At 38.0% G+C, this 25,713-nt stretch overlaps 1 protein-coding gene across 4 annotated transcripts in view; it reads left to right on the forward strand.

Annotated features, from left to right (window-relative positions):
* The window catches only part of IL12RB2 (interleukin 12 receptor subunit beta 2), a 70,068-nt gene that overhangs the window by 2,277 nt on the left and 42,078 nt on the right, over positions 1 to 25,713 (forward strand). For 2 of the 4 annotated variants that reach the window (XM_074334919.1, XM_074334920.1), the window contains exons 2-8: positions 3,682 to 3,738; positions 8,420 to 8,530; positions 10,059 to 10,346; positions 15,741 to 15,855; positions 16,799 to 16,977; positions 18,166 to 18,308; positions 19,240 to 19,390. In XM_074334919.1, the coding sequence (XP_074191020.1) occupies positions 8,455 to 8,530; positions 10,059 to 10,346; positions 15,741 to 15,855; positions 16,799 to 16,977; positions 18,166 to 18,308; positions 19,240 to 19,390 (952 nt within the window). In that variant the 5' untranslated portion in view covers positions 3,682 to 3,738; positions 8,420 to 8,454. Of the gene's footprint in view, positions 1 to 3,681; positions 3,739 to 8,419; positions 8,531 to 10,058; positions 10,347 to 15,740; positions 15,856 to 16,798; positions 16,978 to 18,165; positions 18,309 to 19,239; positions 19,391 to 25,713 lie in introns of those variants that run through there. The other 2 variants (XM_074334921.1, XM_074334922.1) reach the window with 2 other exon arrangements.

Below are 25,713 nucleotides of genomic sequence, written 5' to 3' on the forward strand. Positions count from 1 at the left end.
GGTTTTTTTAAAGTACAGCTATGTATTGAACATCTATTATGTTCAACACACTGTGCAGGTCGCTGTAGGGAATATAAAGAAATGTAAGACTCAGTCCCTATCCTCAAGAAGCTAAGACTGACTGGGGAGACAATAATTATGAGAATGCTTAATATGTCACAAATGATAGGTGACATGAAGTCACTTATTATGCAGGAGGTATGAGGCCTAGTTCTAATTAAATTAATCTTTCAGTGGTGAGCCAGATAAATGGGCAAAGAGAGAGGTCAAAAAACAAGACTCTCCAACATAATCCTGATAATATCCTTGAAAAGTAAGTGATATGATCCTTTTTCTTCTAATAGTAGCAGATGATAATATTTACTGAGCTTTTGCTACCATGTTTCCCCTAAAATAAGACCTGGTCTTACATTAATTTTTGCTCCAAAAGACGCACTAGGGCTTATATTCAGGGGATGTCATCCTGAAAAATCATGTTAGGGCTTGTTTTCTGGTTGGGTCTTATTTTCGGGGAAACACGGTATATACCAGGCACTGGACTAAGAGCTTCTCGTTTAATCTCCCTAATAATTCTGTGAGGTAGCGGCGATTTTTATTCTCCTTTTACAGGAAACGCAATCATGGAAGGTAGTTTTGATTAATTTAATTCTAAATTTTCTTCAGGGTTGTGTGTGTGTGAGTGTGTGTGTATGTATGTATTATCTTGGTCACCTTACAGATTACTCCACCTATATGATAGAGATACTAATAGTTACTTTATATAATAGAAGACCAAATACTAACAACTCAGTTTTATGTGTTCTGAATTGTGACAAATTGCTAAGTAAATGCCTATAAAAGATTATTATGATTAGAATCTTAATGTACATTTCTTTTGCAGTGATACGCAGAGGAACAGGAAAACATGAAGTAAAATGTTAGGCAGAGATGCTGAGACATGAGGTTGTTAGTACAGAGACATCTGTTGAATTCTTCGTCTATGTTAGAAACCTTGAGGAACATTACAGGATGGTGACCTTGAGGAACATTGCAGGATGGTGACCTTGAGGAACATTGCAGGATGGTGACCACTAGTCTCAGTCCACCCACAGTGTGGACTGAGTGTGCCTCCAATTATCTTAAGATAATTGTGAAATTCTTAGAAAACTTTCAAAACAAAGGAATTGTAATGTGCTTAATATTTTAATGCCTCATAGCACTTTATGAAAGAAACTCAGAGGTTGATGTTACAAGGTAAAGCAAAACTTGCCAGGATTTCACAGTACCCAAGATCCAAGGGTAAACCCCTGGCCCCAAATAGGATGATTGAGGGTGTCCAAGGAGAGGCCTTTCCAATAAACTAAGAAAAGTCAGTGAAAGAGATTTAATTTTCTCAATAAGTGTTGACTATCGTCTTTTCAAACAAGGAAAAAAGATTTTGAAATTTGAAGTTACTTGCAATGGTGAAAGGGGAAGTGAAATGTGAAGTCACTTGTGATAGAAGTAGAAGAACCAGAATAGCAGCCAGAGCCTCTAGCCCCAAACACTATGCTGTTTCCAGTTTGTCATCCTTTCCTCTTAAAGATGGCTTATATTCTTTATAGCTCTAGAAGGATGCAGAGAGTAAAAATAGAGAAGGTTGGATTGTTAAAACTTAATTGAACAGGTGTCGTGAATATTGTGAGCTTGTGGAGCTCATCAAAGAAAGACAAGAGGAAATGTAGCAAATAACATCAGTTGATTTGAAAGTACCTTGTTTCTTCTATTCCATGTCTTCTTTCTTTATTTCTATTTTTTAATTGTTCTATTGAGGGAATGCTTGTTCAGTTTATAAGACCATTCACGGTATAAATGATTCAGGGGGTGGGGCAGGATAAGGTTCCCTGATGCCTTTTACACTTGATCTTAGCCAAAAGGCCGAGAAGCGATCCCTGATGCATTTTAAATGTAACTTGTTTACACACGACATTTCAGGTGCCTGTTTATTGTGTCCACCATGATATATCTGAGATGGAAATAAAGACAAATAGAATTGATAGAAAGAACATTCCAGAAAAATAGAAAAGAAGGAATAAAAGTATAAGGGAAACTTGTTAAGAAAAATGATAAAGAGGGAAAAGAGAAAACATTTTGACTGAAAAAAAGAAGTACCCAAACTTCAGAAGTCTACTGAATTTGAGCAAGAAAATTCCTGCGCATTATAAAATTAGGACTACAAATGCTTACCAGTGAGATGAGAGAAAATTCAAGAGAGCCTCAGCAGCTCCATAAGAAAGGAAAATGGGTGTGTGTCCAATTTGGCTCATGTAAAGGGTGATGGGATTATTGGGTAGACAGATAAAAAAGCAGAGAGAGTTGATATGGTGTTACTTTCCCTTCTCCTTCAAGCCATCTAACATGGCATGAAGGGGCTGTTTTGATCAGAGACGGACAGGCCAGCATTTATCTATGTTATAGCATCTTAGAGTCTTCACCAAATGGTAGACACAAAAGGGAAAAGGAGACAATGCTTCAGTCAACAGACTGTTTTGTTTTGTTTTGTTTTACATGACTTAGCTCATAAAAAGTCTTAGAGAAGACATTGGCCCCAATGGTTAAGTTGCAAGTTAGCTACTTGGTGGATTTGATTTTCCTTTTCCATCCTCATGGTGAAATGGATCATTAGAGATGGTTACATATCGCACTGGGTTTTGTTGTTTCATCCTCTTTTGAGGGAGGTGGGTATCAGAAATAATGATTCAAACTTCTGAAGATTAAAGCATTAGGCATTGTAAGTGCTTTACTAGGTGGGTGTCCTAAAGATTGTATATAATGTGCATGGTGCCTGGAACAAAGATTAACAGACTGTAGCATTTCTATCAAATGAAATGTTCATATTGGCATTATTTTTAATATTCTGCTGCTACCGCTACTACTGATTAGAAACAGTCTCATATGCTAGAAGTAAGGTTGGATTAGAAATCTGGAGACCTATGTTTTGGTCTGGATTCTGCTATCAGTGTGACCTTTGGCAAGTCCCGTCTTTTCTCTAGGCCTCCATTTATCTACCTGTAAAATGGAAGATGTCTTTATACTGATCTCGTACCAGTAAGACATGTCTGTAAGTAGCTTTGCCAGAAGGGAAGGATTCTGTGCCCTTCTTCATTGAGTCAAATGGGTAATGAATGGCATGCATTTGTAAGGCAGCCAGTCCTCCATGCCCGCCAGAACCTTCATTTGGTTGTTCTACTGTGGCCCAGACTCAAATATCAGCTATTGGGAGGGGAAGGGAACAGCAGGCACATGGTAATTACTAGCAAACCATTGAGGTTCCCTCTTCTTCTGACTTATTAAATTATCGGATAGCCAAGGTTAAGAATAAAGAGTGCTACAATATGATATTCCCTAAAGTCTAACAAAACATGTGATTCCAGTACATTGAAAGTAGTGATTTTAAAAAGAAATGCAAACACAGGAAGTGGGAGGGCAAATGGGAGCTAGCCTCCGTGGAGTGCATGCTTTGTGCTCTTCTCACGGTCTGTGACACTATCTCATTAACCTCCCCAAAACCTGGTCTAGGTCTGTGTTACTTACTCTACCCACTGCACGAATGAGGAAATGGCAGTTTTACGGTTAATAGCACACAATGGAACTGAGATTCACTAGCTTTTTTTTCTTTTCCACCATACCATGCTGCCTCTTGAACTTACTATGGTGCTACAGAAGAAAAGTAATGTGGAAGTAGAAAGTGTTTCTGCCTATGTGAAATTATCACCTGTGGTAAGTAAGGGTTTTTCCTAGCCTCATACAATAAGATTTGAAGTAGTTGCATAGTTTGTGTTTCTTCCTGGAGCAATGGGGGAAGGGACTCACTGAGGGGTAATTGTTGCCTCTGCCTCCTGCCCCACCTCCCTCATTGAGGCATTGTTTTCACTGTCTGGAAATTGTCACAACTTGAGTGATGAGTCAATGACATAGCATACTCTTTGTTTTTCTGATTCAAGATAGAGTTGTAGTTTTAATATCAACCCTCTAGGCAGGCTGAATGAAGGATGTTTACAGTTGATAAAAGGTTTCATTTTATTGGAAGATACCTCATTTACTTGAAGGTCTTTGGGGTTCTGAGTTTCTTATAAATGGAGAAAGCTATTTTAGCTGGTATTCAGAGAAAATGACCATGTTTGTGCTTGGATCAATGTATTATATAAATTCAAATTTATCCTCTATTTTGCCTATTTCATATATAAGTTTGTGTGTAGACATGTATATTTCATATGTACACATTTAAACATTTTTATAATAACCAACTGACTATTTTAGTATTGAATATTTTACTATTTGGAGAATGTTACATAAATTTCAGTGCACACTGAAAGATACCCTGTAGATATCCTTTGCAGCGAGGAAGCAAAAACCTATTTAATGCCTCTGTATCTGTTTATTCAATTATCTTCTAGTTCAATTCATAATTTCCTTTATGGAGAATATTTCAAATTTTAATGAAGCAGCTAAGATAACTGCAATAAAAACTTATTAATGGCATCAGTCACAATGTAGCAGAATAAGATTTAATCTAGTTTTCACGTAATTACATTAAACTAAGAAGTTAAATTAATGAACACATAAAAACCACTTAAGTTTCATTCAGTTCAGCACACCTACTATATGTCACAAATTGTGACCTCTGCCCATGAAGAGCTTGCAAGCTAATGGAGGAGACAGGTAGATACCTAAGTAAATTAGTTCTACTTATGGCAGATGCTAAGACAGGAGGATGCAGGACGCTATGAAGATACTAATAGGAGGCTTCAGTCTGGTCTCAAGGAATAAGTAAGGCTTCCAAAGATCTGACACCTTCTTTCCATCTTTATGACTACAACTGTGGTCCACATCATCATCCTTTCTTCCCTGGATCTCTGCAATTGCTTCCTAACTGATCTGTTTGCTTCCACTCTGGCCCACTTGCAAGGGGTTAAGACTGGTTTTTTTTGTTTGTTTTTTCATTTCTGCATATGTGTGCTTAATGTAATTCATATCTCGTAATAACCCCAGTTAACTAAATAAATAAAATCTCTAATTAAACATCAGTGGTTTCCTGTAGATTTGAGGGTAAGAAAATCCACGGTCCCTTCCATGGCAAAAGTGCCCCTAGTAGATCTGGCTCTTGCCTTCTCCAATTTCATTTCATACTATTCTCCCCACAGGCACTTTCCCTAGCCCCCTTGACCTTATTTCTGTCCCCACCACAGCAAGCTTGTTCCTGTGCCTCTGGCTTTGCTCTCACCATTTTCTCTGTCAGGAAAATTCTGAGTTTTCACTTGGCCTTTGCCAATCTCAGCTCAAGCTTCACCTGCTAGAAACAAGTTCATTGACCAGGTTTCTCTTCTCCCCAGTCTCTTTCTCCTTTTAGCCTCTCTTATGTTCTGCTTCTATCATTATCTACATTTATTTGATTGTTATTTATTTCTCTGTCTTCTGTCTCCCCACTCCAGAATATTTGTTCAATGAGAGCCAAACTCTGTCTATCTTCTTCTCCACTCTGTCCCAAGCCCCTGGCACATAGAAACTGCTTACTACATATTTTTTTGACTGAATGACTGAATAAAAGGTGTCTGAGCTGAATTGGGATGGATGAGTTATACTCCACCAGTCTAAGAACAGTGTAGATGAACAAAGACACAGAAAGACATAGACACATGAATTGGGTGAGATGTGCAGGGGAACTAAGCAGCTCAGTGTAAGTAGACAGCTGAGTGTCAGCAGAGAGTGGTGGTAGATGTGGCTCGTGATAAAGAGAGGAATTAGCTCACAGAGGCCATTGTAAGCCATGACCTTAGACTTGATGGTTTAGAGAGAGGGAGATGGTCAGATTTCTATTTACATCAGTGTTTCTCAAACAGTTTTAACCAAGATCCACAAGAAATACATTGTATATTATCTGTAAACTGAGATTCTTCCCCAGACTTGAGAGGCCCTCATATTCCTTGGCTCATAGCCCCCTTTCTCCATCTTCCAAGCCAGCAGCCGCAGATCCCCTCCTTCACACACTACAGCTCTTTGCCTCTTTCATCCAACTTTTAAGGACTCACATGAATAGATCAGGCCCATTTGTGTAATCCAGGACAACCTCTCCATCTCAAGGTCCTTAATTATAATCACATCTCTGAACTTCCTTTGTCATGTAACGTAATATATTCCCAGGTTCTAGGGATTAGGGTGTAGACGTCTTTGGTGGGCCATTATTCTGCCTACCACAGGGATGTTTAGGGAATTTTCTATAGTTCATATTCCTTCCCTCCCCCTGCCCTCTCTCCCTTCCTTCTTTTAATAACCATTTATTAAGTATTCTTTCCCAGTGCTAAGTGCTGGCACAGAGCAGTGTTCCTGCTGTCATGATACCTTAAATTCTAACACAAAGATGGACGACAAACCAGTACTCAAGTAAATAAATCGAGTGGTTACAGATTGTACCATGAAGGCAGTAATGAGTAAACAGTAGCTAGCTGGGCAAGACCACTTTGGCTAAGTGGTCAGGGAGGGGCTCTCTGAGGAAGTGACACATGATATGAGATCTGAGGATGTGAGTAAGTCAGCCCCTAAAAACCCTGAAGAAAATTCTAGCAGAGGAAATGGAAAGTGCAGAGTCCCCTGGGCAGCAAAGGGCATGTCTTGTTTAAGAAAGGTTCTGACGGCCAGTGTGAATGGAGCAGAGTGAGCAGGGCAAAAAAAATAGAGCACATGATGCTGGCAAGACGGGAGCGGTGACACTATGCAGTGGCTGAGACAGCATGTGTGGTAAGGACTTTGGATGTAACTCTGACAGCAATGGGGATCTGTTGAAGTGTTTTAAGTAGTGGTGGTATGAAGAGGTAATGTAATCTGAATTACGGTTTTAAAAGGTAGTCAACTATGTGGAAATGATTTAGAAACAGGCAAAGATGGATTGGAGAGACACATTAAGGGGCTACTTTAGTCATCTAGGAGAGCGATGACAGTAGTTTGGACTAGAGTGAGGACAGAGGAAAAGGAGACAAGTGGATTGATCTGTGATATATTTTTGAGGTAATTGAAGGGACTTAGTAATGATTTCGTTGTAGGGGATGAGAAAGTGTAGAATCAAGGGTGACTTCTAAGTGTTTGAGGAACTTAAGGGATAAAAATGTAATTCACTGAGATTGAAAAAAAAAGGTTAGGGGAAGAATCAGTTTAGAGTAAAGAGATCTAAAATTCGAACTGAACACATTAATGTTGAGTAGTCTGTTAGAGGTCCGAGAAGAGATGCCGAGGAGACAGATGTGTGAGACTGGAGCTCAGAGAGATGTCTGAGTGGAAGGTATACATCAACATGCAGATGGTGTCTAGATCCCCTGGGAGGGAGTAGAAATGGAGAAAAAGTAATGTCTTGAGTGAACTGAGGTCCTCTAAGAGCTAGACATCAGGAGGAGAAAGAACAGCGTGTTGAAAAGATGCTAATAGTATTTGGGGCTACCCTGAGTATGACTAGGCTAGAGTTAGAGGAGTCAAAGGAGCAAGTGGGCCCTTTCTTAGAAACCCACTAGGGCAAGACTGTTGTGTCTCTAGCACTTAATGTGCCTGGTACACGAGAGGTAGCCATGACTGTTGAATGAACAAGTGAATTTTTCTGAGGTTTTCCAATGCATTCTGGCACATTTCTAGGTGTGGGAATAAGAAGTGAACATTTGTATTAGCTGGTTCCCAGTGGCCTGGCATCAAAGAACTTCCCAGCCTACTTTATGATTTTTTTAGCCCACCTTGAATAGAATTTAGAGGATTTGCTAATGACTAGTAGAGCCATCCCTTAGTCTTGTATTTGGAAACAATCAGAAATCACCAGCTTGCATTTTCCAAACCGTTCAAAACGAAAATACTTAGTAAAATAGTAAGTAATAAACAAGAAAACACACAAGTAAAATTGAACTTCTATAGAAAACTCAAACACCCACCTTGGAATTCCTCTCTTCCTGCCAAAGAGATCAATCTTTTACTAAGTTCCAGGGAGTGTTATGACCCACTTTTTAAATCTCCTTTTACTCCCAGAAGCACATGACTAGATCAGAAATTCTCACTAGTCTTGGGATTTCATGCTACATACTATGCATGACTATGATGATTCATCCTGTTTGGAAAAAAAAAAAATACTGTAGGACTGAGGCTCAGAAAGTTGAATAACTTGTCAGTAGTCTCAAAGTATTTAAACCTAAAGGTCATGTCTCTTTTCCCACCATTTGCTGTCCCCAAGAAGCTTAAGTGACAAGGGGATTAGAGGTGGCTAAGATTTTCAATTTACTAGTTTTAAAGGTATATTTCATTATTTAAAAGAAAAACAAAATCTTAACAGTGTAGAGAAAATTGAGGGGGTATTTTAAGCTCTTCTGAATGATGTTGGTTCTGGTATTTTCTGAATATATTTAACATGAATAAATCTGTCTTCTTTTACAAGGAAAAAATAGCGGTGTATTCCAGAGGTGACATTTCATGGCACATACAGTGAGAGTGTGCTATTTGGCACTTATTTTTATCATCATGTCGTTGTTGGTTAAAGGAAAAATAGGTAAGTTATTTCTGTAATCTAATCTGTGAAAGGCTTTGTGGTTTAAATTTTCAGTTACAGATGAAATATGCATTTGTGGTAAATCATTTTTCTGATAGTTGTTCTTTTGTAGTCAACCTTCTGTCACGTAAACAGGTGAGTCTGGTTCTATGTATGTAACTGATATGTATTTTACTTAATTTATACTAATGATTAATATGAGAGTCCAGTCATATAATTTCCTCTTAAGAAAGTGGCTAGGTAACCACGCTCAGCATCATGAATTAATGTTTGACATTATAATGTATTTAATATAGTGTATTTAATTCACTTATTGGTGAATTCAGCTATGCTAAAAAAAATGGCTGGCATTTTCTTTGCTTTTTGTGTTGGGAGCTTGTTTTGGACTTTCTGGCTTATTAGAATCAAAGATCAAAGAAGCAGAAAACAAACACAGAAGTAAAATAAGAGACTTAGTTTTGGTTCTGAAAATAGAAGTGAGAAGTTATTTTGAATGAGTTTTCAGTACTTTCTTTATTTGATTTAAATAACTTTTTTAAAAAATCAATTCCTATTTATGATAGTTGATCCAAGCAATCTTACAATCACCCAAAAAAGACTTTCAATGGAGACTTCAATCAGATCTAAAAATTTAGGGTGACTCTATAATCCTGAGGTTCTTTTATTGGCAATCACTAAGTACCACCAAAAACTGTTAATTCTGAATAGTTGTAATATTTATTTATACAGAAACTTATGGAGAATAAGAATGGCCTCTCTTTTAAATTAGAGTTGAATGGGGTAACTGGCATATAGTAGATAATATGGAGAACTCTTTTAAAAAGAAGAATACATTTATGTAATTTCATATTAGCTGTATTGGATAATGTTTCATCCAGTCCAGGATCTTACATCTTGAAGGAATACCAAAATATGGCATAGAGAGATAATTTCCATCCTTGTTGCCAACTACAAACACACCAGAGCCCCTGGGTATTTTCTATTATAAAATAATGTTATAGATTATACATACTTTATACCACTAATACAGCAAAACAGGGAATTATCCTTAAATCTGCCCCTTAAACTTTGTAATAGCTTTTAAAATTGCTTTTCTTTTTTTGATATGAGTATTGAAGTAAGCATTATAAATCATAAATGGGGATGGAAACAAATGTGATTTATTCTGGGAAGTACTTTTTAGTAGTCTGGTGAATAATTTACATATAAAGAGACCAGCTTTTCCTGGAACTGTTCTTGAATGTTCTCCCAGCCCTATTTTCTCACCACTTTCCTATTTATAGTTCTGGTTATAGTATTACTATTTTGAAAAGGATGCATCATTTAATTCAAATACAGTTAGACTTTAATATGGTTGCCTTCTGTTCTCATTGTGCATCACCAGTACAGCCAGAACAACAGAGGTTATTTATCTTTGCATGATTTGATGGGGGTAATTTTACCCTGCTTTGGGGAATTACACAAACCCTCCATTTTGAAATGGGTTTCTTATGTGCTGACTGAGTATTGCATTTGTATCTCACTGCAGATGTGTGCAAGAGAGGAGATGTGACTGTGAAGCCTTCCTATGAAATTTCACTTGGATCAGCTGTCAACATTTCATGCTCTTTGAAGCCCAAACAAGGCTGCTCTCCGCGTTCCAGTACTAACAAATTGATCCTCTACCAGCGTAATAGAACAATCAAGTTACAGGATGGTGACTCCCTCAGTACTCAAGTCTCAGGTCTTCCTCTGGGTACAACACTGTTTCTCTGCAAACTAACCTGTAGCGGTGGTGTGGAGATTCGAATATGTGGGGCAGAGATCTCAGTTGGTGGTGAGCATTCCATTCTAAATTCCTAAAAATTGGTGATCTTTAGGTATTTGTCATGTGTTAAGCAGAAATCCAAATATAGGATAGTGTTCTTTCTTCTCCTACCACATGGATGTATTTTTATCTTGATAGCACCATGAGCACCTCAATGTGAGAAGTCTAGAAATCAATTAAATTGAGGTCTTATTTGGTAAGCCTCTGTTCTCAGTCTCTCTCTCTCTCTCTCTCTCTCTCTCTCTCTCTCTCTCTCTCTCTCTCTCTCCCCTCCCCCTCCCCCTCTTCCTTCCTCTCCCTTCCTCTCCTCCTCTCTCCCTCACCTTCTCTCTCCTCCTCCCTTCCTCCCTTCCCTTTTGTCCCATAAGACCATTTACCTGTTGTCCTTGGACTCCAGTAGCAGGAAAGTAAATCTCTGCAGCTGAATCTTCATGCCTTCTTGACTTAGGAGAATTTGTTCAAAGCAATAACGTCCTAAAAAGAAGAAAGAGATGTCTCTTTTGACTTATGCAGCCCAGGCTGACTACCCTAGACTGAGTACTTCTCCCCTCTCTAAGTTAATGCACAAAAAATAGTTCTTCCATCCACACTCATTCCTGACCACTGGTTATCATACTTAGCAGAGGTTAAAAAAAAACTATCATTATAGTTATTGACTTTTCCTGAGTTTTCTAGAAAACTACGTGACGTAAAACAGACATGCTAATACTTCATGGAGGGAAGAGAGTTACACAGTTCCAGGGAAGGAAGAGTGAGTGAGTGAGCCAGGAAAGTAGCAGAGCAAATACAAGGTGATTAAGTAACTGAGCTGTCTACCCTGGGTCAAAGTTCACCCACAGAGCATCAGCTCCCCCATACTGCTGGATACACTGCTGGTTCCTCCAGGCAGCTGCTGGGGGTAAGAACTAAGATATCAGAGTTGGCATCTGCAGCATGAGTCACAATGCACAGGGTGAACCAGCAGAGCACCTGCCTGCAGCTTGCAGTCTGCAGCCTGCAGCCTTAAAGGCCCAGCCAGACAAGCCAGTGAGTGTGCACGGGCCCTGAGAGATCTCATGGCACTCTGTGCCTGTGTGGCTCCAGGGAAGCTCCAGAATGGCAGGTGAGAGGCACGAGGACAGTAGGAGAAAGTGCTGCAGCAGTCTGACCAAGATGCAAGGACAAGGTCCCAGTCATAAAGACAGTGATATAGAGCTCAATGATGCTCTTTTCAGGAAAAATGGAAACTTCTTCTCTGTGACCTGTAATGATATGGCTGGTGGCAGGCAATCTTCCTAAGGGTCACCAGAAGCATTGAGCAGAACACTGAGCAATGGGCAAGCAAATCTTTGGGAAGTAAGGAGACATAAACTAGGTCCAATACTCTTCTTCCAGCTCAGGGTCTCCTGTTCCCACCACTTACGCGTCACATACTCTCAGCTCTGAAAGCCTGTGGTGTCATAAAACGAGCATGAGCTTTGAATTCCAACCCTGCCACTAGCAGTGTACCCTTAGACAATTTCAATTCTCTGAGCCTCAATTTCTTCATCTACATTGTGAAGATACTAACACCGACCTCATAAGATGCTTTCAGTGATTAGATGACACCTTGTATACGAAGTGCTTAATCTATTACCAGGCACATAGGAGGCACTTAGGTGATGAGCACTAGGGTTGCACTTTTGTCCAGTTTTACTCTTTGCTTCATGTGTGCAGCATGCTGGGTAGCTGAGCATGCTTCCCTTAAACAAGTATAAGCATTGGTTATAGACAAGGTGAAAAATTACCTAAAAAACACCAGTGGTCCTCACCTCCCTCATCCTCAGAACACCAGAATATTTCACCCAGGTAATTCACCATTTTACCCAAGCGACATTGCATATTTGTGTTAGACATTCCCAGCCCTGTGATGTCAGTTCCAGATATCCAGTGTGGCTGGTGTTTTCCTTTTCAGTAGGTTGACAATATTCTTGGAAGTCAGATCTGCAGATGTCCTTAGCCATTCCGTCCCATTTCCCTGTCTTTGCTCAGGTACATTAGAGTGCTACAACTCCTTTCTATGTTTTACTTTTCCATCCGGAGTATGCAGAGGCATTTTGCAGCATCAGAAGATCTAGGGAGATGGTGAAGAGGATCTGGAGCAGCTCAGTTGGGTGGTGCTGTCAGCATGTTGCTTGTGCAATGTGCTCAAGCCTTAACCACACCATCAAATGGCAGCTGTCTGAGCAAGTTTAGCACCTTTGAGGTCAAGGACAGACTGGAAGCAACACCTTTTTCTGAGTATGGCTAGTCATTCCAAGAAAAGAAACGATGAATGCTGGTTTCACCCAGGGTAATAAACCTAATCCTATCTAGTGAAGGAGTAAGCAGCCCATTTTCTTTTTTGTGATCAGCAATGTTCCATACTGCCATTGCATAACCTGAGAGGGCCTGTCATAAAGCTGACTGGTTCTTCGGAACTGGGAAGGGGAAATAGCCTTTAAGCCTTTTGTTCCCTGCCCCTTCCTGAGCTCATGCTGCTCTGCTGCCCAGAGCTCATCCAGACAGTGTAGAAACTAAGCAATCAGTGCTCTAGCTTAATCTCATAGGATTGATCCACATAGGATTGCCTATTTCGATAATCAAGGCAATAAATGAAACAATGAATTCTTACTCGGTTCTTTTCCATATATGTTTGATTATTGATTATTTCTGAGAGCCATTTTTCTAAGGCTTTTTATTAACCATAATAAGTGGGGTTTTTAAGAACAATAACAATAATATTCAACAATTTGTTATATTGTAAACTATTTTAGTTTTTAGAGCTTTTGATTTCTGTTATTTCCTTGGCATAAGTTATTCTACATTTGTATTGAGGAGAATTAGGTCTGTTTTCCCCTGGGACAGACAGTCCAGGGGACTGCCAAAACCAAGTCCTGGGCTGAAATAGATACTTTGATTTTATGGTCCACGGAACTCACATTGAGAACATGATTTGTTGGTTAAAGCTGTGGTCTTTAAAATGAGAGTCTCTGCAAACTTTTAGGAGTAAAGATGAGGATGAGGACTAACTTTCTCATTATGTAAAAGTGTCACGTACTTTATATCTATACCATTTGGTCATCAGAAGACCCTATGCATGGTTAGGGTAAAAATGGTGGTTTGAACACATGTATTTACCTGCATTCCCCCTGAAATAAAGTCAAGATGCAATAAGGAAAGTTTTCTAGAGGCACAAACCCTAAAGAACAAAAAGAATGTGAGGGGAAACATATCAATAACATTTTGGAAGCTGGAAAGCAGGTGGACCAGTGATAACTGGCTTAGCCTACTGCTGGCAGTGAGAAATTAAGATGCAACCTGATTTCATGCAGAAGCTCCTACCCTAGAAAGACTCAGACATTGACGATACCAGGTACTTTTGAACTTTTGAGAATCTAAAACAATGAAAGAAAATAGACCCTCACTAAGCACATCTTTGTGAAAATTCAGAATACTGGGGACAAAGAGAAGAGTCTACAGTCTTCCAAAAAGAATAAATAGACCATTACAATGGTTCAAGAATCAGAATGGGTTTGGGCTTCTCAACAGCAACCTAGAATGTAAAAGACAAAAGAGCATGATCTTCAAAATCCTGAATGAAAATGCTTTTCAACCTAGAATTCTATACTCAGCCAAAGTATCAGTCAAATGTGAGGGTAGAATAAAGACATTGTTAGCCAAGCTCAGAAAACTTCCTCCACTGCATCCTTTCCCAGTTAACTACTAGAGGATGTGCTCCACCAAAACATAATTAAATCAAGAAAGATGAAAGCATTGGATCTAAGAAACAGGAGCTCCAACACAGGAAAAAGGAGAAGGCATTTTTGGGACACTGAAGATTGCCAATCCCAGAATGACAGCTGGGTAGCAGGTGAAGAGGCAGACCCATTGTATTGGAAAGTTCACAAGGCTCCAAGAAAAAGGTCTTCAAGCAGATGAAATTGATAGAATTCTCAGTGCATCTGAATATGTTGAACAATGATTCAAATAATTGGCTTGAGAGTTTGGAACTATATTAATAATAATAAAATATATTAATAATGAAACCTAAACAAATGGAAAACCAAGAGAATTAATTACTAAGTCCAAGATAAACAAAAAGTTGTATATAAAATGAAAAGTTAACATAGTATTTTATGTAGCTCAGGCATAAGTAGTGTATATAGATGTATAAAGTATATATATAAACATATATGTATATGTTTGTATAATATATATGTATATATATATATGGAAAAGAGTCTATTCTAGGAAAAGAGTTTATTATTCTATTAAAACTATATGAGCTGCACTTTGTTATACCCATTTTATAGGTAAAGACACTGAAGGTCTGAGAAGTTAACTTGGCCAAGGTCACACAGTGCTCAGTCCATGGTGTGTGCCCAGGACAAAAAACATGTATACCATTAATTACAGCTTGTTTCAGTGCACACAATATCTAGGGCTTCAGGGGATACTTGTTTTATCTCACCCAAAAAGGGAACATCTTTCTACACGTGGGTCCAGTATGAGGGTAGAATAAGATGACTGTTATATCTGAGAAACTCCTAGCTGTGGGCTCTGTCTTTGACTATAAAATGTTTTCATTTAATAATACACACCTTCCGATAGAAAGAACTATTTCTGCCTGTACACCTTTGTATTTCCACAGCTAGCACTGTGCCTAGCCCATGGAAGGTACTCAATGTCTGTGTACATAAAGAAGTAACTTATAAATGTTCGTAAACTACTCCAAGTGATGCTGCAGATATTAGAGTTAGGTGATATAGCCCAGAAGGCTATGACTAGGGCCAGTGGGTAAAAATATCTTGGCAGCATATTTCAGGTCAATGGAGAAAAAGAGCCCCTAATTTTTAAAGGTTGCTGATATTTAACTAGGCTTCATTCTGAAAAGGTAAATTCACCATCACTGGGGTAATGGACCTAGCATTAAATGTTCACCTGTCAGGGAGAATAGAATATGGTGGTGAAAGGCTTGGACTCAAGTTAGCCACCCCTTGGCTGGAGTCCTGATTCTGTCACTTTGTGGTTTTGTAATCTTGGGCAAGATGCTTAACCTCTAAGTTTTAGTTTCCTCTTCGATGAAATGAAGATAATAATAGTATGTACTGAATGTAGCTGTTGTGATGTCTAATTGAGAAAAAAATGCATATAAAGCACTTAGCATAGGACTTGGTATATAGTAAATGTTAGATCCATGTTCACTATTACTACTATTGTTAGTAAAAGAAATTTATACCTCAGAGGCAAATTTGAACTTGATAGAATCTAAAATAGCTCTCAGCTTGTCTAGATATGGGAGACATAGGGGAAGTGTTATCTTGTTGGCAAATAATAACAATGTGATTGAAATATCACCTGTGTGCTATTGAAAATATACAGTTTTGCCATTTATTTTTAAAGTTGTTCCAGAACAACCTCAAAACTTGTCTTGTATACAGAAGGGAGAACATGGGACTATGGCCTGCACCTGGGACAGAGGACGAGACACCCACCTATATACTACATATACTTTACAGTGAGTGAGAGGCTGTTTCTACAGCTTTTCTGTGGGTCTTCTGTTAGATGACATTTAGAAATCTCTAAGAGTTCTAGTTTTACCAAAGAGAAGAAACAATAAACACCTCTGGATAATTAGATACTTAAAAAAAACAAAGCCTAGTGTTCATCAGTTGAAACAGGTTCATTCATCTAGTGTGAGAACTGAAGTCTTAGGTTTGACGTCTAACTCAGAGTTCTCTTCAGGGCGTCCAAGGCCCATGTTATGGACGTTCTTCCCTGCTCTAGTTGGGTTAAACTGGCTGCATTGTGTCCCTTTCCTCTTTTGCAGTTGCAGACTCATGAGGTTATGATATATAGACTCTTCCTTGTGGTAGCTTTCCATTAGCCTTGGAGGAGTTTCTTTTCAAAGCACCTTTGCCTGATTTGAGAGTCCAAAAAGAGAGCGTCTGAGAGAGTCTGTTCCTTGGAGTTGATTCCATAATCCCATCCAAAGATCCAGCTGGGTTATACTAAGTGAGCAAGAGATGGGGGAAAGGAAGTGGGACCCAGGGTTCCAGTCTGTACTAGGAACTAGCACTTCTGTGCCCTAAGTGTCAAGGTGGCCATGGATCCTTTGGAGAATGATTGCGCCTGCCCTAAGGAGCTAAGATGTCAGTGGGGTTTTGGGAATTCAGGCAATGTAGGTGTGGTCGCTCATCTACACGCATGTCAAACAAATTTCAGTCCTACCATAAAAAGGTAGGGAGGGTGGGAATATGGTCCCATTTGGTGGGGGGGAATATGGTCCCATTTATGACTGTAGATTACAAATATTCCTACAGTATATCCCCTTGCAATAAGAGTGACCTTTAAAAACTGTCTAGAACTTTAACTATGTGAACATTTTGTTCCTTGGTACTAAAAGGAGAAAATATCACATAGAATGTCTATCCTGCTAATCACAATTCTTTTATTTACAGGTTAAACGGACCAAACAATTTAACTTGGCAGAAGCAATGTAATCATTGTCATCATTTGGACCTTGGAATCAACCTAACCCCTGAATCACCTGAATCTAGTTATGTAGCCACGGTTACCGCTATCAATAATCTTGGAAGTGCTTCTTCATTGCCATTTACATTCACATTCATGGATATAGGTACGTTTTATTTCACTTTTTATAGGTGTCATACTCTGGCACATGAACATAATTTTAAAAATCACTTAAATGTTTTATACATGGTTGTTTCAAAATGGATAGTGGTTGATAGAAAGTAGCCAACAGGCATAGGCAAAGGACAGATGTTACTTTGATACAAGTAAAAGGGTGTGTGATCCTAGAGCTCTTGTAGATGTGGCTATGTAAAATTATTCTCTCTATTGGAGAAGTAAGAGCCCCTAGCTTCAAATCCCGTGAAGGGACCAGCTGCCAGTGATACCACCTGACTACTAAGGAGAAGGCCTTAGCAGTAAGCCCTTCTTTGCAGAGGTGTCTTTTTACCTCCATGGCTACTCCATCATTCTAAGTTAGTTCTGGGCTAGAGCAGCTGGTGCAAACTAGAAGTAAAAGGTATCAGGATTCAAATGCATCTTGCTCTGAGAATATTTACCTCCACCTCTCTCATCAGCTTGGTTGCTGCAGTGAGCCAGTTGCAGCACATTTCTGAGCAAATATAATTGGCCCAGTTGAATCAAAGGCCAGTCTCAGGCATTCTCAAATTCTACCCATTCCAGGTAGCGTTTCTGGTCTGCTTGAAGTTCCAGCCTCATACTATGTGTTTCTCTTCTCTGTTCCCACAGCACCTCTTTTCATTCATACTGCTAACTACAAGTCTGAGCATAAGCATGTGCTATGCATTTTCCTGTGACACTTCTCCCCATCCTACCTTTCATCTCTTTATAGAGACTATTCATCTCGAAGCCACCTTCTTTTCCTCTTTCCTTCTATCCTTTTGGTCCTATGTCCCTCCCTTTCCTGTAACTATTTCTACCCATATTTCTCACTAGCCACCTCTGCCTTCTCAGTCATTGCAACTCTTAGGTTTGGCAAATTGGTTTTCTTTAAATCATTGAATTAAGTGGAATTGACATGATCACTAATGTTGGTGGTAGCTTATTTGGTAAAAGGAGGATAGATTAAGGGGAATTATTTTAATGACTCAGAGGCGATCAAACTTCTTATTTCTAAAAGCCATGGACTTGCCTCTTATTTATTGCACCAAATTTGATGGTTTTAACTCATCTTAGAAATGAGCTTTGTTCAACTCTTTATAGCTCATGTCTATGTGTAAGGCAATTTCTGACCATGGAGCCCGAATCACACTTTTTTGTTTGTCCTGGTGACCAGTGATGCCCCTTCCTCCGTGGGACATCAAAATCAAATTTGTCAATGCCTCTGTGAGCAGATGTAGTCTTCAGTGGAGAGATGAGGACCAGGTGCTGCAAAACCGACTCCGATACCGTCCCAGGAACAGCAGATCCTGGAATATGGTAATTGTCTTTAGAGTGAAGGGGGAAAACAAGGAGGGATTTTAATATTATTGCACAGATCTCTGTCTTTTCATACCATTCAAATGTGGAGTTTAAGAATATTTAACCTAAAAGTATATACTAGAGATATACTGGAAAGTGATACACACCTCTGTTTATTTAAGAAATACCTTGAATTCTGATCACTAATTTTGAAATTTTTTAAGTCACAAGCTTCCATAAACCAGTATTAATTTTGTATAATTTTGAGTGACCCCCGACCCCATTATTACTTTTTAGTAATTTTTCAGCATATTAGAAAGAGAAATATTAGGGAATGTCCATAGAGGCTTAGATAGAATTTTGTATTCCAAAGATAAAGCCCCGCACTTTGATATACTATTAGGCATTAATTTTTTACAATAAAAAGTTTAGGATTATAATCTCTTTCAGTATTTTTGTAAAATATAATGGCTTATAATGACAATGGATGAGTTTCACATATAGCTGATGCTCAAGAGAGTTTTAGTAATTAAATATTTCTTATATAATTAACGTTTTCTGTTTGAACCCAGTTCTGTATCTATGTTAAAATATGCATCACATTCTAATTGTGACCAAAGAAAAAATAATCTCTAACATAGAAACTTCTCCAAGGCCTTTTTGAAAACTAGTAATTTTCAACGTTTAGTCCTTTTTCAGCTGGTTTCCAGATCCCCTGTGGAACTAATATAGATAGGTTCTTAATCTCAGCAATTTTTTTTATGAGAAGCTGTTATTTCAGATTAACATTATGTGTTTTCAATAACCCAGTCATTGATATTTCTTCACATTGAATGGCAGTACTGAAAAAGTAAAAAGGGTTATCAGGTCTAGTTTTTTACCTTTATGTTAAAATTATTTAAATTAATTTAGTATTAATAGGCATCTTTAAAAATCTGTCTCATTCAAGGTTAATACTACAAATGCCAAAGGAAGACATGATTTTCTGGATTTGAAACCATTTACGGAATATGAATTTCAGATTTCCTCTAAGCTACATCCTAATAAAAGTATTTGGAGTGACTGGAGTGAAGCATTGAGAATACAAACACCAGAAGAAGGTATGTGTCAAAAAGAAAGAAAGAAAGAAAGAAAGATGGGTGGTTGGGCAAGAAAGGAGGGAAAGAGAAAAATACAATGATTTCCTTGGAGTGGAATCTCTAAAATACTGGTACTGAATCAAAAAGTATGATTGCAATGATTAACAAGTTAATTTTGACATGAACTTAAGGACTGAAACTGTCCAGGAAGATATGTTTATATTGGTAGGAAGTTTTTAACATTAGGTAAGTCTTACTGTTGCTTGCCACAGGGTTGGCATGTTGCTTACAAGCTTATGCCTCAGTAATGTTTGGTTTTTCACTTACTATCACAGTAACTCTCTCTTACACTACAAAGGTAAACCAGAAATTGATTTCATTCTTTTATAAAAGTTAAACCTTGATGCCCTTTACCTCTTTGATTCTATGAAAATTAATAAGGTTTTATAAGCCACACTAAAAGCTTTAAAGAAGGAAGACTCTGGAGACGTAACATTTTAAAGTAAAATTTAACATCCAGCCATCTTTGTCCTCCAAATATTGCAGCATTGCACGTCTTCACGCCTTTGATACTCACTGTTCATAGCTATGAAAAGGATATCAAACATGTTTTTTAGACTTACGTACTTTTCTTTTTGGTAATTACAGGGGAGACAATTTTATTGAAGTGATCAAATATTTTATTAAAGCAAAAATGCTTATATGAACTTTATGCCAATATTAACAAATCTTTGGAGACAAAAACAGCCATCTGAGTAGTAGTTTTCAAAAGCTCTCAATTAGTAATATAGTATGGAACTTATATAATTTGTGCAAATTTAGCTTAGAGGAAAATTATTGGCATATAACCCATTGCTTTATTATCTGGAGATTTTGTAATATTAATGTTTATTTGTGAAACTCATGGATGTGTGTGTGTATATAAACTAGACTTGTGATTAAGTAACATTCATTTTTTGTGAAGTACTAATGGTTTTTGGTAGCTGATGACATTATCAATGATACCTCAATGACATTCAAGGACCTAAAGAACCTATTAATAAAACACAATTCCTAATATATAAATTGTAGAATAATTGTATATTTTCCTTTCTCCTTGTATGAATTGCATCTCTCTATTTAAAAAAATAATTGCATCTCTCTATTTAAAAGTGAATTCATCCAACAAATTAGAATTTATTTCCTCTCATTTTAAGATAAAAATCTCTTAAATTAATGTTGAGCCACTTGCTCACTGCTTAAATGCTTGCCATTTTTATAATTCAGAGTTTACTCTTATTGTCCTTTTGTTAGACGTAGTCAACATAATGTAGCTCTTAAAAATATCTCATGGGTTAGATTTTGTTTATACATAGTACAGATAAAATTAATGAAAATGGGCCATATTTTGTGTCCAAATCCAAGGTAGTAAATAGGCTAAGAAATATTTAAGTTATATTACATTAGGCTAAACTATAAATAAGGAAAACTCTGGGCTTGTGAATTCTTGTCATTCTTACTCACATTGGATAATGACCTGTTTAGAGATGTGTGAAAAGGTTTTAAGTGTTTATCTGTTGAATTAAAAACCCTTCAAGGTAAGACAGTAACTTTCCCATATCCTATAAAATAAACTACCATCATAACAATGAGTGCAGCACCATATTAGAGTTATGAACTCATGGATGGTTGTGAATTGAGCCAAGGAAGCTGGCTTATTCAGATTAATTGCAGGCATTCATAAAGAAAGAAACCTGTACTCTGAGACATAACACGGCACCAAGCTCTCTTGGCTTCCTTTCAATGTCTGAATCTCCCTTTTTGGTGTTTGATCTTTCTGTGGGTTGTTACAGGATCTCTTCTCTTACTCTAAGCTGCATGGTTTCACCTTTTACCACTACTTCTGTCATCAGTTTCTTTATGAAAAACCAACTGATGGAAACGTAAAAGGTGTGAAATTTTTTTTAGTACTTCTTCCTTTAAATGTGTACTCATACCGTGTTTCCCCGAACATAGGACCTAGCCGGACCATCAGCTATAATGCTTCTTTTGGAGCAAAAATTAATATAAGACTGGGTCTTATATTACATTATATAAGACCCAGTCTTATGTTATAGTAAAATAAGACTGGGTCTTATATTAATGTTTGCTCCAAAAGACACATTAGAGCTGATGATCCAGCTAGGTCTTATTTTAGGGGAAACACGGTATGTAACTTGGCATTTAAAAAAAAATACTAGTAAGCATTTTTTTTTAATTACTCTCTAAAACTGTGAATGATCCTTTGCTACCAAAACTGAGAGCAATATGTTGTCTTCTCATAGATTGGGCACAGTTATTTATATCATGTCAGCCAAGAATGAGGCCGTTATTTACTCCATATGGCCCTTTCCTGTGTCATTAAATTTAATTCCAGCCATGGCCCTCCATGAAAAACACTTTTAAATGACGACTCAGTAAGGAGTAGGAGGAAAGAAACCACTTCTCGTGTTTAGGAGGACAGTCCCACAATCAGTATCCATCAAAGGCAGGCCCAATACTGGAAAGTGAGCAACTATATTTTGTTTCAAGTGGGAAAGCACTCTTGATTTTGGACTGCATGGTGTCCAGACATACCTGAGAATATGCCCAGGTGTTGGGGGAAAGTGATCCCTCATCACTCAGAACACCCAGGAGGAGACTCCAAAATAAAGATGAATGAGCCATTCCTTAGAACTGTATTAGCAATCAAATTAGGTGTTTCTGTCTATTCATTCATCATTTTTAAAATCTCATTTTCATGTTTTGGTCCTGCTATTGTGGACACTTAATAAGGAAAGCATTACATGCTTACACTTGTGCCAGAGCGGTAAAGGAGGAATTCTCTCATATCATGGTGATGACATAGGTGATTAGTGAGAGATCCCCAAGAGGGAGAAAATGCAGGGTTACCTGCTGCAGCCACTCTTCCTTATATTGAGACAAGCTAGGTAATTCCTTCATTCACCTGTAATTTTAAAACATTGCAAAAATTGGGTAGATGTGAACAACTAAATACTAGAGATTATTTTTATCATCTTGGTTAGCAAGCATTTCATAACAGTCTAGCTCAAGGGTCAGCAAACATTTTCTGTAAAGGTCCAGATGGTGAATATTTTCAGCTTTATGAACCACACTATCTCTGTCACAACTACTAAAATTTGCTATTGTACCGTATTTCCCCCAAAATAAGACCTAGCCAGACCATCAGCTCTAATGCATCTTTTGGAGCAAAAATTAATATAAGACATGGTCTTATTTCACTATAAGACCCGGTCTTAATATAATATAATATAACATAACATAACATAATATAATACTGAGTATTATATTATACCGGGTCTTATATTAATTTTTGCTCCAAAAGACGCATTAGAGCTGATGGTCCGACTAGGTCTTATTTTCAGGGAAACAGGGTAGTGTGCAAGTAGCCATTGACACTATATACATATTTAGACAAAGCTGTGTTCCAATGAAACCTTTTTTATGGACACTGAAGTTTGAATTTCATGTAATTTTCAAGTCATTAAAAATGATTCTTCTTTTGATTTGTTTTCTACAATTTAAAAATGTAAAAACCATTATTATTAGTTCACAGGCTGTATAAAAACAAGGAATGGGCCAGATTTGGCCCATGAGCATTGTTTGCTGACTCCTAAACTAGCTCAACTTGAAAGTATCATACTTGTGTCTTTTTGCCTAAGGCTTGAGGAAATGAGAATGAATGGCTCTTTACCCTTCTAAAGGGATTTATATCCAAGCATTTTTATTAAAAAGAAAATGTTATGTTTGAGATCCGATGCCAGTCCTTAGCCTCTTTTCTTCTTTTGGTCTCCTCTAAGCCCAACAACTACCTTTAAAGAAGCAAATGCCTAAGCTCCCCAATAGGAAGAAATACTTTCCATGAAGCTCTCCAAACAGAAACCAATGAAAACAATATTTGCTTCTCTGGACGGTCTGTGGGGAATGTGTGTGTATCAGGAACTATGCCAAGTACTGAGACACAATGATAAACAGTCAGATCCTCAGACTCAAGGGCTTATACTCTATCTTGGAACATCAGGGAAAGATTCCTGGAGGACATGCCATGAAGAAGAAATGCCAAGTCCAAAGGGAATCTTGTGGCTTTCCTCCATCTGGAACATATGGCCTCTAAAGTCATTGTAGTAGGTGAAAGGAGTTAGGTCTTCCTTGAAGTACTTGATTCTCTTGAATTCTGTGAAATCTCACATTCCTAGTTTTCATTCTACCTAACTGGCCAATTCTTGGTCTCTTTTGCTAGCCAACCTCAATCCCTAAGGCTTTACACTGGACCCCCTTCTTTATCAGGTGACCTCATCCAATCCCATGGCTCTAAAACTGGATGGATGGATGGATGGATGGATGGATGGATGGATGGATAGGTAGATATAGAGATGTAATATTTAGTTTCAGTCCTGGACTCAATCCAGAACTTCAGATTTGTGTTTCAATCACCTGTTCCATATCTTCACTTAGATGTCAACAGACATCCCAAACCTCACATAACTTAAAAAAACTTTTAATTTTTCTCCAAAGCAAAATATTTACAAAATACTTCTGTTCCACTCTTTTCCATCTCAGTAAATGACCTACCATTTTTCTAGTTATGCAAGTCAAAAATTGAGAAGTTACCCTCAAATGTTGCTTTTCTCCCATTTCCCCATATCAGCAATTGATTCTGTCTCCTAAACATATTCAAAATCTATTCATTCATTCTGTGGCCACTATGATCATCGTAGTTTTAGCTACTTTCTCATTACAAAGCATAACAACAAAATGAACACTATGAACGCTTATGAACCTACAATTCAACTTAAATACTGTAAAATTACCAATATATCCTTACCCTGGTATGCGTCCCCAGAAGTAACTACTATCCTGGATTGTATGTTTATGAATCTCATACTTACATCATAGTTTTCTGAAAAGTATGTATCTCTAAACAATGTCTAGTTTTTCTCATGTTTGAACTTAAAATTATATCTTACATGCAATCTTTTGCAACTCACGTTTTTTCCCATCAGTGCTGTACAGCACTCTAACCAATGCCTCCTTTGACTTTAGTATGGATGAAACATTCCTGTTTCTATGAAGAAAAAAATCTCACCTTTCACTTGTGATCTGGATGTTAAAAGGTTATGTTTCTAAAAAAAAGAAAAAAAAATTGGTGGAGGGAGTATTCAGCTATGTCAAATGCTGCTTAGAATACCAGTGCAATAAGAACAGAGAAGTGGCCATTAGCTTTGGCAACACAGAGTTCATTGCCAAACAGAAGCAGTGTCAGTAGAGTGATGGGCACAAAATCTCAGTTGGTATGGGTTGAGAGTGAGTATGATGTGAGGGAATGAAGACAGGTGACAATTCACAATTCTTTAAGAAGTTCTGTGAAGGGGAGCAGAGATTCAGAGCAGTAGCTGTACCAGGATGTAATATTAGGACATTTTTTGTCTCTTTGTTTTTGTTTTTAGGATCAGAAATAATATAGTATGTTTGCAAGGCAATGATAAAGGCCCAGTAGAAAGGGGAGAAATTAATGATACAGGAAAAGTGGGAGAGAGGGTGGGATCCAGAGCTCAGGTTACAGGACTGAACTTTGATGGAAGTAGAGATACTTCATCCACAGTAAAATCAGTGGGGGTACTGCGTTAGGGATGGAGGAGTTTGTAAGTTTTCATGGTGGGAAAATGAGGGAATCCCTGCATGATTGCTTCCTTTTGCTCAGTGAAGTGTGAGGCAGAGGCTTCAGTTGAGAGAAACAGATCATTGAATGTGGGTGGGGTGGGTGGAGTAACTAACAGGATAGCCTTTGGGAAGGAACACCCATGTGGATGATAAACCATCAAGAATAGTGACAGAAAGAGGTGAAAAGAAAGCAAGAACCAAGTGTTAAAAAGTCGTCAGTCAAAGAGTCAGGAGGGGGGAAGTCTATATGATAACATCTGAAGGTGAGAACCCTACCATGAAAAACTTGTTTAATCAAGTAAGTAGGTGTTTGAAAGATCTGTTTGAATTGGATTGTTTGAAACTAGATTTTAGATAAATATATCACAACCTAAAGAGTAGACGTTAAGGAACAAAGACAGTGAAGGATGACTTACCTTTCTCTTGCCCTACTGAGAGCATGACTTGGACCAAAAATTTAGTCCACTACCTAAAACCACTCAAGATATGCCTTTTCCATACTTACTTTTTTATTAAATTCTCCAATTTCATTGTTTTTGGAGATCTTTATTGTTCTCTTAGCTACTTGCTAAAACTTCTGCAGAGATGGCTTCCCACCCCGATTCAGCGGCTCTCGTCCACACCCCTGCACTACCTTGCCTTCA

The sequence above is a fragment of the Rhinolophus sinicus genome, linkage group LG06 (genome assembly GCF_036562045.2).
Source record: "Rhinolophus sinicus isolate RSC01 linkage group LG06, ASM3656204v1, whole genome shotgun sequence".
In the NCBI taxonomy this organism is placed as follows: Eukaryota; Metazoa; Chordata; class Mammalia; order Chiroptera; family Rhinolophidae; genus Rhinolophus; species Rhinolophus sinicus.